The 14,695-nt window shown below is 41.5% G+C and overlaps 1 protein-coding gene across 10 annotated transcripts in view; it reads left to right on the forward strand.

The window, feature by feature from the left end:
• Positions 1-14,695, forward strand: part of TGFBR3 (transforming growth factor beta receptor 3) — a 195,181-nt gene that overhangs the window by 150,127 nt on the left and 30,359 nt on the right. For 8 of the 10 annotated variants that reach the window (XM_057713136.1, XM_057713128.1, XM_057713153.1 and 5 more), the window contains 7 exons: positions 377-545; positions 2,641-2,788; positions 7,560-7,749; positions 9,503-9,840; positions 10,252-10,404; positions 12,847-12,987; positions 13,160-13,318. In XM_057713136.1, coding sequence (XP_057569119.1) covers positions 377-545; positions 2,641-2,788; positions 7,560-7,749; positions 9,503-9,840; positions 10,252-10,404; positions 12,847-12,987; positions 13,160-13,318 — 1,298 coding nt within the window. The remainder of the gene's footprint in view (positions 1-376; positions 546-2,640; positions 2,789-7,559; positions 7,750-9,502; positions 9,841-10,251; positions 10,405-12,846; positions 12,988-13,159; positions 13,319-14,695) is intronic. The other 2 variants (XM_057713164.1, XM_057713182.1) reach the window with 1 other exon arrangement.

Here is a 14,695-nt window from a genome sequence, read left to right on the forward strand (position 1 = left end):
GCTTCCTAGGTCCCACCTAGAGCTTCTGAATCAGACTCTCTGGGGTGGGGTCCAACAGGTGGATTCTGATCCGCAGCGAAGATTGAGGACCACTGGTGTTTAAAGGAGGAGCAGAGAAGGAGCCAGTGAGACTGAGAGATAGGTCAGAGGCAATGGGTTGAGAACAAAGCAGAATCAAAGAGAACAGGAAAGGAGAGGATTCAGACCGAAAGAGGACACTAGAGTTGGTCAGTAGGAGGCCACTGGTGACCATAGAGGAAGCATTTCAGGGCAGAAGCGTGTGGTTCCCTGTGTCCTGTACTTGCCCGGTGTCACTGTTACCTTCTCTCCTTGGAGTCTGGTTACCACATAGTTCCATGTGTTTTTTTACTTTCAGATCAAGTGTTCCCTCCCATGTGCAGCATAGGGAAGAATTTTCTCTCCCTCAATTACCTTGCCGAGTACCTTCAGCCCAAAGCTGCGGAAGGGTGTGTGATATCCAGCCAGCCCCAGGATAAGGAAGTACACATCATTGAGTTAATCACACCCAACTCTAACCCCTACAGGTGAGTGAGTGTGAGTATGTGTGTGTTGTGTGTGTTTTCTGAACTAAGAGATGAAAACAAAGAACTGATATGACTTGATATGATTCTGACTTGAGGCGGGGAGAGGCTCGGCCCTCCCTTGTGTGAGAGGGAGGGAGCCACCGATGCTTTGGGTGAGATTCACAGAAGCTTTGAAGAAGGGAGTAAAGGTACCAGTGTTGTATTTTATTTTCTGCATCTGTCTCTCGATCCCATATATCCCAGATGAGTTCTGAAGCCTAATCTGAACTTCTTGGTACGGTTGTCCATTGGTGTCTGCGGGAGTTTGGTTTCAGATCCCCCTCAGATACCAAAATCCATGGATACCAAAATCCATAGACGCTCATGTCCTTTATAAAGAATGGCATAGTATTTGCATATAACCTGCGCACATTCTCCTGTATACTTTAAATCATCTCTAGATTACTTACCATACTTAATACAGCATGTAAATAGTTGTAAATACAATGTAAATGCTGAGTAAATAGTTGCCTGCACATGGCAAATTTAAGTTTTACTTCTTGGAACTTCCTGGAATTTTTTTTTCCCCAATATTTTCCATCCGTGGTTGGTAGAATCTGCAGATGTAGAACCTGCAGATGCAGAGGGTGGACTGTGCTAGTTATAGAACAGCACTCTTACTCCATTATTATCTCCTTGACTGAGGTTATCCCTGATAAGAAAATTACAAAATGTGCCTTATGAACATAATTACCATTTTAACAATATCTTGTTTTTAAACAAATTTCTATTTATAGTGTCCTCAGAGCACTTTTGCACTCATAACTGTTTAAAGCTGTGTGTGAATGTGTGTGTGTGTATTTGTGAGACTGTATGTGTGAGTGTGTGTGTGTGCATGTGTGTGTGTCAGAGGAGTGGCCCTTCATGGTGACACACCAAAGAGCCATGAGATACCACTTGCCTCTCTCTCTCCCACACTCAGCGTCCTGCCCCAGGACTGGAAATTTAACTCTATCAAGAGTGATTAGGGAATTTAAAAAAGAAAGAAAAGAGGGAAAGTAGGCCTTTCTCCCACTTTCACCTGCATATCATGGAGACTAGTGAGTTAAAATGTAAACTTATAGAAGGATTTCACAGTTAAAATTCCAATCAAAATTTTATTTCAAAAGTGCATAAATTACAGATCGATTTTGGTAAGAGTGGAAATGGAAATTCTGTCCCATGTGAAGAATTTGTGGAAAATTAAAAGGGAATAGGAATAGAAGCAACCTGGCACATGTGCTCGATATTAAGCCTAAGGCTTCATTTGAGTATTGTGTATCATTATTTTATGCTTTACAAGTGTGTAAAACCAAGATGGAAATAAAGACTTTCCCCTAAATCCAGAATGACAGAGATGTTATTGTTTGATAAAAAATTGTCTTTTGTACTGGATTCTTAGAAGTTTGGATTATGTTCATTAATTTTCCAGTAATCAGTTGGTTGACCATCTGTTTTTTTATTTTAATAACTGTATACCCAGAAGTTTGGGAAAGTAAATTCAGATATGATTTTGTAACAAATGTTAATAGCTTAAGCAAACCTCATATAAGTCAAGAAATTCTCTAGACTTTTGCCTCTTATTTTATTCTGAAGTTTCCTCACTTTTTTTTTTTTTTATCGCTTCCCTCTTCTGTCCACCCTGCCACCCTCCACTCACCAAACTGCCACCCACTCCTGGTCTGAAGGATTTTGAGCATATAGGGAATGAGAATGTTACACATCAAAGGTGTTGGAGGCTGAGAAAGCAACAATTCTGCCTCAAAAGTAAATTCTTCTGGTTTGTTCAAGTCCATTTCAAACAGTGGCTGTGTTAAGTAACCACCCTTTCTTTTCTTTCAAAGAAGAGAAAAAGTTTAGTGGCTAATTATCCACAGGTGTATTTTTCTATTGTTATGTAAAACCGTTTGTTGTGTGCGCACTAACAATCTGTTTTGCACATGTCATTTGCCTGGGATCAACTCCAGCTTTTTAATCAACTGGCCAGACACTGGAAACATGAAGACTTGGAAGAGGGGAGATAGTTGCAGCTTTCTGGCATTTGGGTCCTAACTCTGCCTTTGTTTTCCATTCACAGTGCTTTCCAGGTGGATATCATAATTGACATAAGACCTTCTCAAAAGGACCCTGAGGTGGTCAAAGATCTCATCCTGATCTTGAAGTGCAAAAAGTCTGTCAACTGGGTGATCAAATCTTTCGATATTAAAGGAAACCTGAAAGTTATTGTAAGTTGGTTAAGCGTTTCTTTGATGTGATGAATGGCTATCATTTAAGCTGTGTTTGTTTGTGTTATTTTTTGTGAAGTTTCTCTCCATTATTTTTCACTTAGTAAAACAGGCTGCTCCTTGGCTTCTCCTGACGAGGGCGGGCAGTTTGGTGGTGAAAAATGTGGCCTTTGGGGTCCGTGTAGACCTGGATTTAAGGTCAGACTCTGCCATTTACAGACTGTGGCCTTGGGCAAGTCCCTTAACCTGTCTGGACCCTACTTGCCTCATTTGTGAAATTCCTGCAGTGTATTAGTGTGCTTTCCAGTCTTAGTAAGTATGACATAATGAACACAAGCCTTTCATGGCTAAGAGCCCTGTAGGGGCCTCAGTGTCACGGTCCTGAATATGAGCACTCACTTTGGGGTTGGGTGTTTAAGGAAGATGTGGGAAATCAGCTGAATCCAGCTCATTTTTCTTTTTGAGATAAATACGTGGTATTAGCATGTCTTTTTGCTTGCTTCTGAGGGTAAAACACTGATAAAAGAATTACAGCCATGGAGAGGTTAGTGAGATGATGCTGGAGAAGTATCCCCCAGCCTGTCCCCTAAGCATTATGTTTCATGAAAGAAATATACTTGAGGTTTAGCTGGGTGGCATGGTGGGCAAACAGCAGCTAGTTTCCTGAAAAATTGAATGTTACAATTTGGTAAAATAAATCTACTTCAATTACATTTAGGGAGATAACTATTTGACAGAATATTGGAACAACTTATATTGAAAGTTAAAGAAGAATTGCCCCTCCTTATTTTTGAGAAGATAACTAACTCTTCAGCATCTCTTTTGTGGGCTCAAATTTTTGTGCATTGTCTTTTTTTAGAAACTATGGCCAATTCCTCTTTCAGTACCTGCATTGAATCAATTGGAGTGGGTTTTATGTTTTCATTATCTTGGGAGAGGGATGCCTTTGGCGTCGGTATGATTCATTCATGGCACCTTCTGTGTGATAACGCAGTGAACAGAGCCAACGGTCCCCTAGGCAACGTCATGTACAAGCATTTGCCAGAGGCAGCAGGCAAAGCCACGAGCACACACATCTTAATTTTAAAGTAATCATTTCTGGTTCCTGTGGGTTTTTTTTTTTTTTTAATTTTGAGAGGATCCCAATAAGCCATCAAGTGTAATGGTGATACATTAATTTGGTACTGAGCACAGAACCCAGCAGTGATTTTCTGAAGTCAGAGCTGTTTTGATTGCCCTCCCTGGCATGGCTTGAGGGGTGTTGGTGACCCAGGGTGTCTGCAGCCTTTGCTGCCTGGCACACCCACCAAATGTTTTTAATTTCAAAATAACAAAACAGGAAAGGGAATCATGCTTTGAAAGGCAAAAACATACGGTACATTTTAATTCCCTGCTGGAGTTCTTGTGTAAATGTTCTTTTGGCCCTGGCCCTTCAACGGCTCTTGCTCTCCCTGAGTACGTGTGCCTGGTCCGTGGCAGCCCTGGAGTTCACTTTGAACATCCCCACTTCTCATATGAATCAGAAAGGCTAGAAATGAGATTGCTCACCCCAGTGCAAGGTCTGTTTATATTGCTCTCCTTGGCTGTACTCCTGTTCCAGGCCAATTTTGGACAATGCATGACAACATTACTAAACAATTAGGTAATGTTTCATCTTGTTCTTTTTTATTCTCCCAGTTTCATGCTTTGTGATTTCTTAACTCCCCTCTCAGATGTGAATTCTGACTGTGCTAGGAGGGAAAGTTACCTGCTAGTAAAAGGTGGAGTGGAAAGAATCCTGGCTTTGGGGCCAGACAGGGCTGGATTCAAATCCCATTTCCAGTTGCCATTATTCCCAGTTGATATTGGGCAGTCTCATTGAACTCTGAATCTGTTTCCTTACCTGTGAAATGGGTATGATAATAATACTCACCTTGAGAGTTCTTGTGAGGTTTAGCAGAATCCATTCATTCATTCATTCAACAAATATTTGTTAAGTGTGTCCTGGGTATTTCATCTAAAGCACTCAGCATACTGCCTGTACATGGTGAGTTCTCAGCTATATGTACCACTTAACTACTGTGAGCCTCAGGTTCCCCTTCTCTAGGAAGGAATAGTAATGTCTATTCCTTATATTTTGGAGGAGAAGTACATAACATGTAAAGCTCTTAGCACAGTGCCTGCCATAGAAAGGAGGGGGGTTCATCTTCCTTCTATTAGCAACTCTTTAAAAGTTTGTCTGTAGGAGCAATTAACAAACTGAAGACAAAGACAAATGTCTACTAAAGGAACTGTACACAACTTGATGGAGTGAATTTAAAGAAGAAAACCATTAAACAAGAGATATGCATGTGCACACGTGCACGCTCGTGTGTGTGTGTGTGTGTGTTGAGGCGTGGGACACGAGCAGAATGCACCCTCCAAAAGACAGGATGGTCCAAAGAAACACTGTGCTGGGGCCAGATGGGATTACCAGAAGTGTCCACATTCCACTGCCATGCCCAGCTCTGGCTTTTCATTCAGAGCCCTTACGGACCACGCATAATCACATTTGGGAAGAACCTCCAAAACATAGAAGGATGGGTGGAGATAACTTGTTAGAAATTTCCCATTGTACCATTTCATATGGCCTCAGGGCTTCAGTGTTGGAAATGGTGAGTTTATTCTTAGAAAAGACATTTTTTAATCCCAGTGGGAGTACGCACTGCACTGTCTGCCGGACCCTTCCCCCAGAGGCCCCCTCCCAGACACCAGCAGTTTTGATGCAGGTGTGTTGCGTGATGGGGAAGAGGGGAAGGCACTCAGACTACTTGGCTCATTGTCTCTCATGAAGGTAGGACTGGGAAAGATGGTGGTGGTATTTGAGACCTTGAACACTCCCATATGGAGAAGCTATACGGAGGCCTTAGAAGAGCCTGGGGACTCGCAGAAATACAGGGTAAGGAATTCACTCGTTGCTGGGAACTAACTTGCCTGCCATCGTCACAAACCCTGCTACTTTACAAAGATGTAGATTTCTAGCCCTGTAAGTCCCGAGGTGTAATCAATATGAGTTGTACTGACAGCTCCTAGAGTTAATATGGAAAGGTGTAAACAAGTCATCCCATATTACTACAAAAAGGGCAGGTGGCAGTTATGAGGATAGTGTTCTGGAAATACAGTATTTTCTCAGCTGTCCAACAACATGAAAGACGAGGGCAGATGAGGCCGAGCAGTATTGTTTAGGCAGTGTTGCAACTCCAGCCAATCAAAACGACAGGCTGCCTTGAAAGGCTGGAAGAAGCTGTGCTGAAGAAACTGCTGTTGACTCAATGAATAAGAAGTTCTAAGAACAAATTGGATCCTTCTTTAGTTCATTTTAGTTTCCTTCCTCCCTTCCATCCTTCCTCCCTCCCTCTCTCCCTTCCTTTCTTCTTTCCCTTTCCTAAGGAGTTTTCTCTGAATCCCAGTAAGAGTAGAACAATCCAGATCTGTGAAACTGAGATTTTTACAGATGGCTACAGAATTTGGTTAAAGCTCTCTCCGGTCCCTTTGAGCGCGTCATTGTGACTGACTAGTCTGGCAGTTTTTCCTCAGATAAGCACTTTGAGTAGTAGAGAAATATACTGGGTGAGATCCTTTAAGCTTTGAATTGAAAATGTGTGTTCTCAGCCAATATCCCACAGCCAGAGAGGCCAAGAGAACTTAGAGGCTGTGAATCTTCTATGGTTTTACGGTGGGAAAGGATTAATATTTAGTCATGTTAGGGGCAAACAGAACAGGAAACAAATGGGGAATTTAGGAAAAATGCTGCATGTATGCAGAAGAAAATAATTGGGCATGGAAATTAAAGTGATTTTTATATGGCATGAAATGGCATAATCTGTTTGCTGGAAGGGCCTTCCAGCCCTGTTGGAGCAGTTGCTGAAAATGTGTTGACTTCCCTTTGGGGTCCAACCTGCAGCATTCAGCTCCCGCACCATTTGAGAAGATCACTGCTATAGGATCTGAAGGTGATGTGAAATTTACCTTTCATGTCCTTGTGACTCAGAGTCCTTTTATATCCTTTCCTGGAAAGATTTCTATCATTCAATTTTAATTCTGTAGCTGATTACCAAGTGAAAGTTAATGTTAGGAGTTTATGTATTGCTGGATAAAAATATTTGTAGTTAGAGGGATGGTAACTTCATTAATTAATATTTTAGGCCATAAAATCTAAGCATATTCTGTTAATAGAATTGGCAAATGTATACAATTACAGGATTGGTAAATGGATCGTAAATTATAAATGAAATATAAACATTGGTTGTTTCACCATATGGAGTTCAATAGTTTACAAAGATGGGATAGTCTCCACAGTGAAGTAACTAAGTTGTGCCTTCTTTCATTTAATTCTAGGGTATAGGATTTTGGGGCAATATAACATGCACATCTGTATACTTTATGTATGATTTTAAATAAAAATAAGGAAAAGTTCGGTATCATATTTGGTGTATGTGTGTGTTAATTTAAATATTAACTCTGTAGTGACATACTAGGTATGCTTATGATAATTAGATTATCAGCCAGTGACAAAAATGGTTATGTCATTTGTATCAACATAAGCAACCCAAATGGTATGACCAATCAGCATGAATAGATGTTTCTTAATCTGCTGTTACAGAGTTTCACATTAGCATTCTCAGCCCAAGGAAAGTAGGGATCAAAAGAATAAACAGTTCTTTCATACGCAATAGAGAATCTGTTTGTCTCAGATATTAAGGCACTGATTAATTTTATAGACTCAAGAGTGAAATTTTACTACTATCTTCAGTCTCCTAACAGTATTGGCTTTGGGAAAGAAAGTGAAAGATCCATGATAATGACCAAATCAATAAGAGATGACATTCCTTCAACTCAAGAGAGTCTGGTCAAGTGGGCTATGGACAATGGCTATAGTCCAGTAACATCTTACACAGTGGCTCCTGTGGCCAATAGATTTCATCTTGGGCTTGAAAACAATGGTAAGTATGATTTCTTTTTTTTTTTTTTTTTTTTGGTATAAAAAAAGTCTCCCAAAAGGAGCTTTCCAATGAAGAACTCTCATCTCAGCTTATATGGTGTTGTTTTTCTGTTGCAAATTTTAATAATTCGTTTGAATACTTTTTACTATAAAGCTTAAAGTTATATAGAATTATGCTGGATTATTTTGGGGAAACTTTAATGTAGATTTTTTTATAACAGATTTGATTGTGTGTTGGAAAACTTTGTTATAGATCAGTTTCGCTCTGCTTATATTAAGGGTAAATTAGCTTGGGTTCTTTTCTCAGAGGTGTCTATTGATCACTTTGGGCTGAGATACAGAGGGGTTGGGCCTGCAGGAGAGAAGTCTTAGATCAGGCTGGATCTTATAGGAAAATGGTCATGAGGACTCATACTTGTGCTTTCTCATTCTCACCCCGAGGGAATGCATGAGTTATTGCCCCACTTTGGTGGAAGAGGAAGCAGAGGCTTAACAAGTTCTGGAGGTTCTCCAGAGTCTTATAGATAGTGAGACTTGAACCCCAGGTTTTCTGATGCCCAGACCCCTTGCTTATCACATGGTAATACTACTGAGTGCAGTGCCAGTAGATTGAAGGTTAGGAGTACAGGTTCAAGTCCCAGCCCTGCCATTGGTTCACTGTTTGGAAAATGCTTAACCTCTGAGCCTCAGATTCCTCCTCAGTCATATGGGGAAAACAATAGGACCCACCTCGCAGGGTGGCTGTGAGGGTTTTTTTTTTATCAGTGTACAAATTAAAAACCTCTAAACCTTTGACTTCTTTTGGATCCATACAACTGTGCCATCCTTATCAAAAAAATAGTATTGAAGGAGAACTGACGTCTCCTGTCATCCTCATTTCCAGCTCCCACTGAGATGGTTTGACCACAAGCATACGTCAGTTGGCTTTGGATAGTGGATGTAGAGAATACTGGCAATTTTTTTTTCTTTAAATTGTTGAAAATATGACAATACTGAGTATGGACTGTATGGAAATACGTCTCTCCCTTTGACGGAATAATGGTGCCTAAGCAGCTTTTACTTTCTTCCTTTGGGACTAGGTTTTAAAAGGCCAGGGTTCCCAGATACCTGTTAGAATTTAGCAGTCAAAAAGGAAGGAGGTAGCAAAATAATTTCAAAATACCAATTTTGTTTCAAGAAATCTTTAGAGAAACTGCTCTAAAGAATCTTTAGATTCAAGGAAAGTATCTCATTGGCATTTGGATGGAATAATATTGTCCCACATAACTTATTCAAATAGATTTTTATCACTTGAAGGGCCTTAGAAATCATCTAATCCAGAGGTTCTTAATCTTGGCTGCACGTTGGAATCACATGGGGAGCTTTAAAACATAATGATTTAAAGAGAGTTCAGTTTTTAATTGGCCTGGGGTGCAGCCTGAACATAGGGATTTTTTTTTTAAGCTCCCAGAGTGATTTTAATGTGCAGCCAAAGTTGAGAACCACTGATCTAATCCAACCTCTTCATTTTAAATATTGGGAAACGGAGGCATAGAGAAGTAAACCACTTACCCAAAGCCATTCAACTGGTTAGTAAGAACATCAGGACTAGAATTCAGGCTTCCAGACGCCTCATCTCTTTTATACCTTGCTTGTTAAGAGCAATTTTACACGTGCCTAGATCTTTGCTAATTCCTCCTTTTTTTTGCCTCTAATGATAAGGATTGTGGCCTGGCATCCAGCACTGATGATGTTTTGCCTTCTTCTCGTACCAGCAGAGGAGCTGAAAGATGAGGAAGTCCATACCATCCCTCCTGAGCTGCGCATCCTGCTGGACCCTGGCACCCTGCCTGCCCTGGACACCCCACCCATCCGGGGAGGGGGAGGCCGACATGGAGGTTTCCCCTTTCCCTTCCCCGATATCTCCAGGAGAGGCCGGAAGGAAGGGGGAGAAGACAGGATCCCTCGGCCAAAGGACCCTGCCATCCCCAGCATACAACTGTTTCCCGGTCCCAGAGAGCCCGAGGAGGTGCAGGGGAGCGTGGATGTTGCCCTGTCAGTCAAATGTGACAATGAAAAGATGACTGTGGCTGTTGAGAAAGATTCGTTTCAGGTTGGTGCAGTTTCTTAAAGGAGAGAAGGGAAGGCTACCTCCCTCTCCATCTTGCCTCAGTCTGTGTTATTTACTTCCAGCTCTTTCACTTTTGAACTCCGGAGATTTGATACTGTTTTCTCAGTTGGATGGGCTCACTTCCCCTTGGCTGTGATTCTCACCCAGTTCCTGTTGTTCTCAGTGAGGGGGGTTCCAGATCCTTGTGTGTCAATATTTTGCTATTGAATTTCCAAGGCCAACAAACACAATTCTGGGGCTGTTGAGAGATGGTAGGCGGAAAGGAGGTGAAGGGGGAGGGGAAGTGCAGGCCTCCAGCAACCTTTATTTGGAAGACCAGGCAAGGTGTGTTAACTGCATGCTGTAGAGCAGCCTGTGGGCCCCGCTTTATGTCTTTGGTGGTTGTTGTCTCAGGCCAGCAGCTACTCTGGGATGGAGCTCACCCTGTTGGATCCCACATGCAAGGCCAAGATGAATGGAACCCACTTCATTTTGGAGTCTCCCCTGAATGGCTGTGGGACTCGGCACCGGCGATCAGCCCCGGATGGTGTGGTTTACTACAACTCTGTGAGTGTTCTCCAGGACAAAGCTTTCCCTTTGCCGGAGGCTTGCTGGGTGTTACCTTAAAATTAGTTTTAAGATGTCTGTGAAAGTGAGGAGGGCCATATACCCCAGGTCAGAACAAAGCCAAGTGTCAGTTCTCAACAAGATGGGATGTACTTTGACCCTGAACTTGATTATTTGTTTCATTGGTGAGTCTGTGGGAGTTGGGAGGCCCTGTTTTCTCGGCTGGGGCATTTGTGGTGATCTTTCCCACCCTACCTTCCATCTCCTCGTGGCGGTGGGTTCACTGGCAAGGTGTTTATGACTTTTTCTGGCTAAGCTCCAGGCTCGGATGGCCTGGTCCACGTGAGGATAAAATACAAGCCCTTGGGCTGTGAGTGAGCACCTCTATACAACTGAGCTAACCAGACCCGTGGTCTCTCTGACCTCATCTGAGTCTTGTGCAGAAGTAGGAGAACTTCTCCCTCCCTCATGAACAAAAGAACTAAAAGGGAGACGTCTGGAAACGTCCTTTGAGAAATTGTTAAATCTCTCTCCATCTCTAAGAAGGACCCTAAATTGAAGATAATCTCCTACTTTTGAAGTTACCCAGAGAGAGATGCCACATATTCCCCCAGTGATAATGCATTGCACTAGCTACCCTTCACTTTCCAGACACGATTCCTGTCAGTTCATCCAAACCTGTTCTTGTAGAGGTAGAAACTAAACAGTGAACGTTAAAAAGAATTTGAACATGAAACTTCAAAAGAATGTTAAAGTGATAATTTTGCAATTTGAGTTGTACTTTTGATGATAGAAATAGGGCTCAAAGATCCCCGTGTCCAGCTTTGACATGGTGTGGGTGTCTGCACTCAGCACCTGCCCCAGCTTTGGCTTGCGACGGGAGGCCCCGACTGCTCTGTTTATTCCACTGCCGGTAGATAAACAGGCTCAGCTCAGCCAGAGAAGAGACTGGCTGTCCGTTCAGCATGGCTCATGTGGGGACTGACTCTCCTGTGAGCCAAGTTTATTGTTCCTCAGACAATCTTAGAATGGTTGAGCTGGAAAGAACCCTAAGATGATCTCATTCGACGTCCTCATTTCACAGGTGAGGAAATGGAACTCCAGGGAGTTAAAGAGGCTTACTTGGATTTGAGAGACTAGTTAACAGTACAGCCAGGGCTGAATCCAGCCTCCTGACCTCTGTCCACTAATCTTCCCCCAGCACCAGGCTGGAGCAGCTACTCTCCCTTTGTTACTGAAATAATTTATTAACCTTTGACTTCTATGATGAATATTCTTCTGCCAATTCCAACGCTAATTTTCTTGCAATTATCCAGTTTTTCCAGATGTAATGAATGTCATGTATTACTGGTATACTTGATTTTGAAATTTTAAACTTTTATCTAAATTAATGCCAATAAAAGGCCATGGTGATCGGTCTGTTAAATTAAAAAAAAAAAAGTGCCATCTGCCTCAGGAGAGAAAGGTAATTTCTTCCTTTCTCTTTCTTTTCTTTCTTTCTTTCTTTTTTAATTATGTAAGTAATAACCTAACTTGCTTCAGTTTCATCACTACTTTCTTTTGAGGACCTGGTAAAAAATAGAGAAGCAGTTTTCCTTCAATCCCTTCCCATTCTACTCACCTTTTCAGTGGTTATTTTAACTGTTTCTTCCAGTTTTCATTGCTTGTAGTAATTATCACACTTAAAAATATTTTTGTTTTGCAACATATTCAGAACTAAGGATGTGGAGCAGAAAATCAAACAAAAAGTATAACTATCCCACATATGCAAAGAAATTAGGAATTAATGTATGGAGTCCTGGTCCTTGGGAGAATTTTTTCATCTTATCTAGAACTAACCTAGGAATAATCATTTCGACCAGTGTTAAGATAGGTTGTCATGGCATAAAACGTGATGTTCTTTCCTGCATCTATACACTGTACAAAAGATGTATTAGAGGGATGGAAGAGTGCAGGAGAAGAGGTGAGGAGAGAATGGCTCAATAGTAAATATCAGGTCCTTTGCTTCCAACTCAAACCAAACTTTATCAGATCTTGACATGTAAATTACAAGAGCTGCTTAGATTAGCCACATCAGCATTTCTTAGAGTTTTCAATATAAAGGTTCCTAAGGTGAACACCGCCATCCCCCGCAGTACAGGTGGGCCTGTTGACAACCCCAGAAGACCCTATTTCAGTGTCCGGTGTTTTCCTGTTTGAAATAATTTATATTCTGTCACAGAGGAAAGTACATATTTTACTTTAAATCTTAATTTGAACATGCATTGGGCTTCTTTTTCATCTCTTTGAGGATGAAATCCTAAAAATACTTGGAGTTGATCTTTTTTTTTTAAGTCAGATTTTCAGTTTGCCTCTGAATTCTTACATGGGTGTTTGTGTGAGGTAGAACCAAAAGCATGTGTTGTGGTGTTTTTATAACGCTGTGCTTTCCTTGCCTTTTAGATTGTGATACAAGTTCCACCCCCTGGGGATAGTAGTGGCTGGCCAGATGGTTATGAAGATTTGGAGTCGGGTGATAATGGATTTCCAGGAGATATGGATGAAGGAGATGCTTCCTTCTTCAGCCGACCTGAAATTGTGGTGGTATGTGTTTATTTGTAGTAGGTAGTTTGTAGAGAATGGTGTCTGTTTGGTTGGCTCTAGTTAGGGACTGTTGGAAAATAAAATCAGATGTTAAAGGCTAAAGCTCATAAAGCTACAAGCTTCACTTGACTGTGATTTCTCTCCATCTGTTCTTTTTTTCTTTTTCCCCCAGTTTAATTGTAGCCTGCGGCAGGTGGTGAATCCCAATAGCTTCCAGGACCCACCCAACAGGAATGTTACCTTCAGCATGGAGCTGTTCAACACTGACCTCTTTCTGGTGCCCTCCCAGGGGGTCTTCTCTGTGGCAGAGAATGGACATGTTTATGTTGAGGTGAGACCCAAATATTAGCCTTGGGCTGTTAGGCTAGTGCAGATTCATAGTAGCTGCTGGGCCGGAGCGAAAGCACCTGGGGCAGACCTCTTCCTGCTCTTCCTCATGGCCTTGACCAGCTCTGGGTGACGGCTTGGCTTAGAAAATGCTTCCATGTTAATTGCTGACCAAAGCAGCAAATTTCAGGATTAGCTAATTATTTTAAATGGAGAGAATATTTTGTAGATGAATGGATAAATGTTTAAAAAAAAAATCAGTGCTGTGAATTCTAATAAAGCCCTGTCCTTACTTTGTCCTTTTTGATTTTTGATAAGGACAGTTGTTCAGTAGTTGCAATATCAGAGTTAACCAAGGAATATTTCAGACCACCTCAGAAACTGTCTTTTAAACTGTGCATACTTTTGAGTGAAATACTGTGTGTTACCACATCTCATGAAAATTGTTTTTTCTAGATTATCATCTAAATGTATCTATAAATTCATTAAAATGATTTCCTATATATAATAGTAATAACCACACATAACATAAACCTATGGAATGACTACAAAAATATTAGGTAGTGGTGGTAATAATGAAACAACAACAGCTAATATTTATTGCAGATTTATTTTGTGCCAAGCTCAGTTGTAAGTATTATAGTAATTTACTCTTCAAAGCAATTCTATGAGACAGGACGATTAGTATTCCCATTTTGTGGATGAGGCAGTTGAGGCACAAACTTGTCTAAGGTCACACAGTACCTACTAGAGTTCAGAGTCAGAATCTGTACTCAGACCATGTGGCTCAAGAGTCCACACTGTTATCCACTGGATGCTGTCATTTATCCTCAAAGTACCGTTTGAAAGGGGAGAAAAATGTAACCTCTTAGCAGTGCAAATATCCAAGTTTACCAAATGGATTCTAGAGAATTTAAGTATTCTCGTGGCCCCAGAATGTCTGCTGGTCTCACAGGGAAGTTGTCCTCTGTTGAGCTGGTTTTGGTGCTAAGCTGCAAGCTGGTGTTCTCCTTCGCTGTGGGAGGAGGGAGAAGCTTAAGGGGCCAAAATGGGATACTTCCATATATTAAAAGTGACTTCAGTGCACATATTTCTATTTAAGAAAGACAAATAACTCACATTTGTACTGATTCTGGGACGGAGCCCACTGGCTATAGACATTTTCCTGGATCGTCTCCTCCTTTTTGATTCCCCACTCTGAGAGATCTTCTCTCTCTTTGGGTACACCTTCTTTCTCTGCTGGGGAAAATATGCTGCTTTCTACATGCCGTCCCTAATTGGAGCACTCTCCTAATCCAAGATGCGTTGTTTTCTTCCCGCTTTTCCAGCTGCACAATCTGCATGTGCGGGTGGTCAGTGACTCGCTGTTGTGCTGTGGATT

Source organism: Hippopotamus amphibius, chromosome 1 (genome assembly GCF_030028045.1).
Source record: "Hippopotamus amphibius kiboko isolate mHipAmp2 chromosome 1, mHipAmp2.hap2, whole genome shotgun sequence".
NCBI classification, from domain to species: Eukaryota; Metazoa; Chordata; class Mammalia; order Artiodactyla; family Hippopotamidae; genus Hippopotamus; species Hippopotamus amphibius.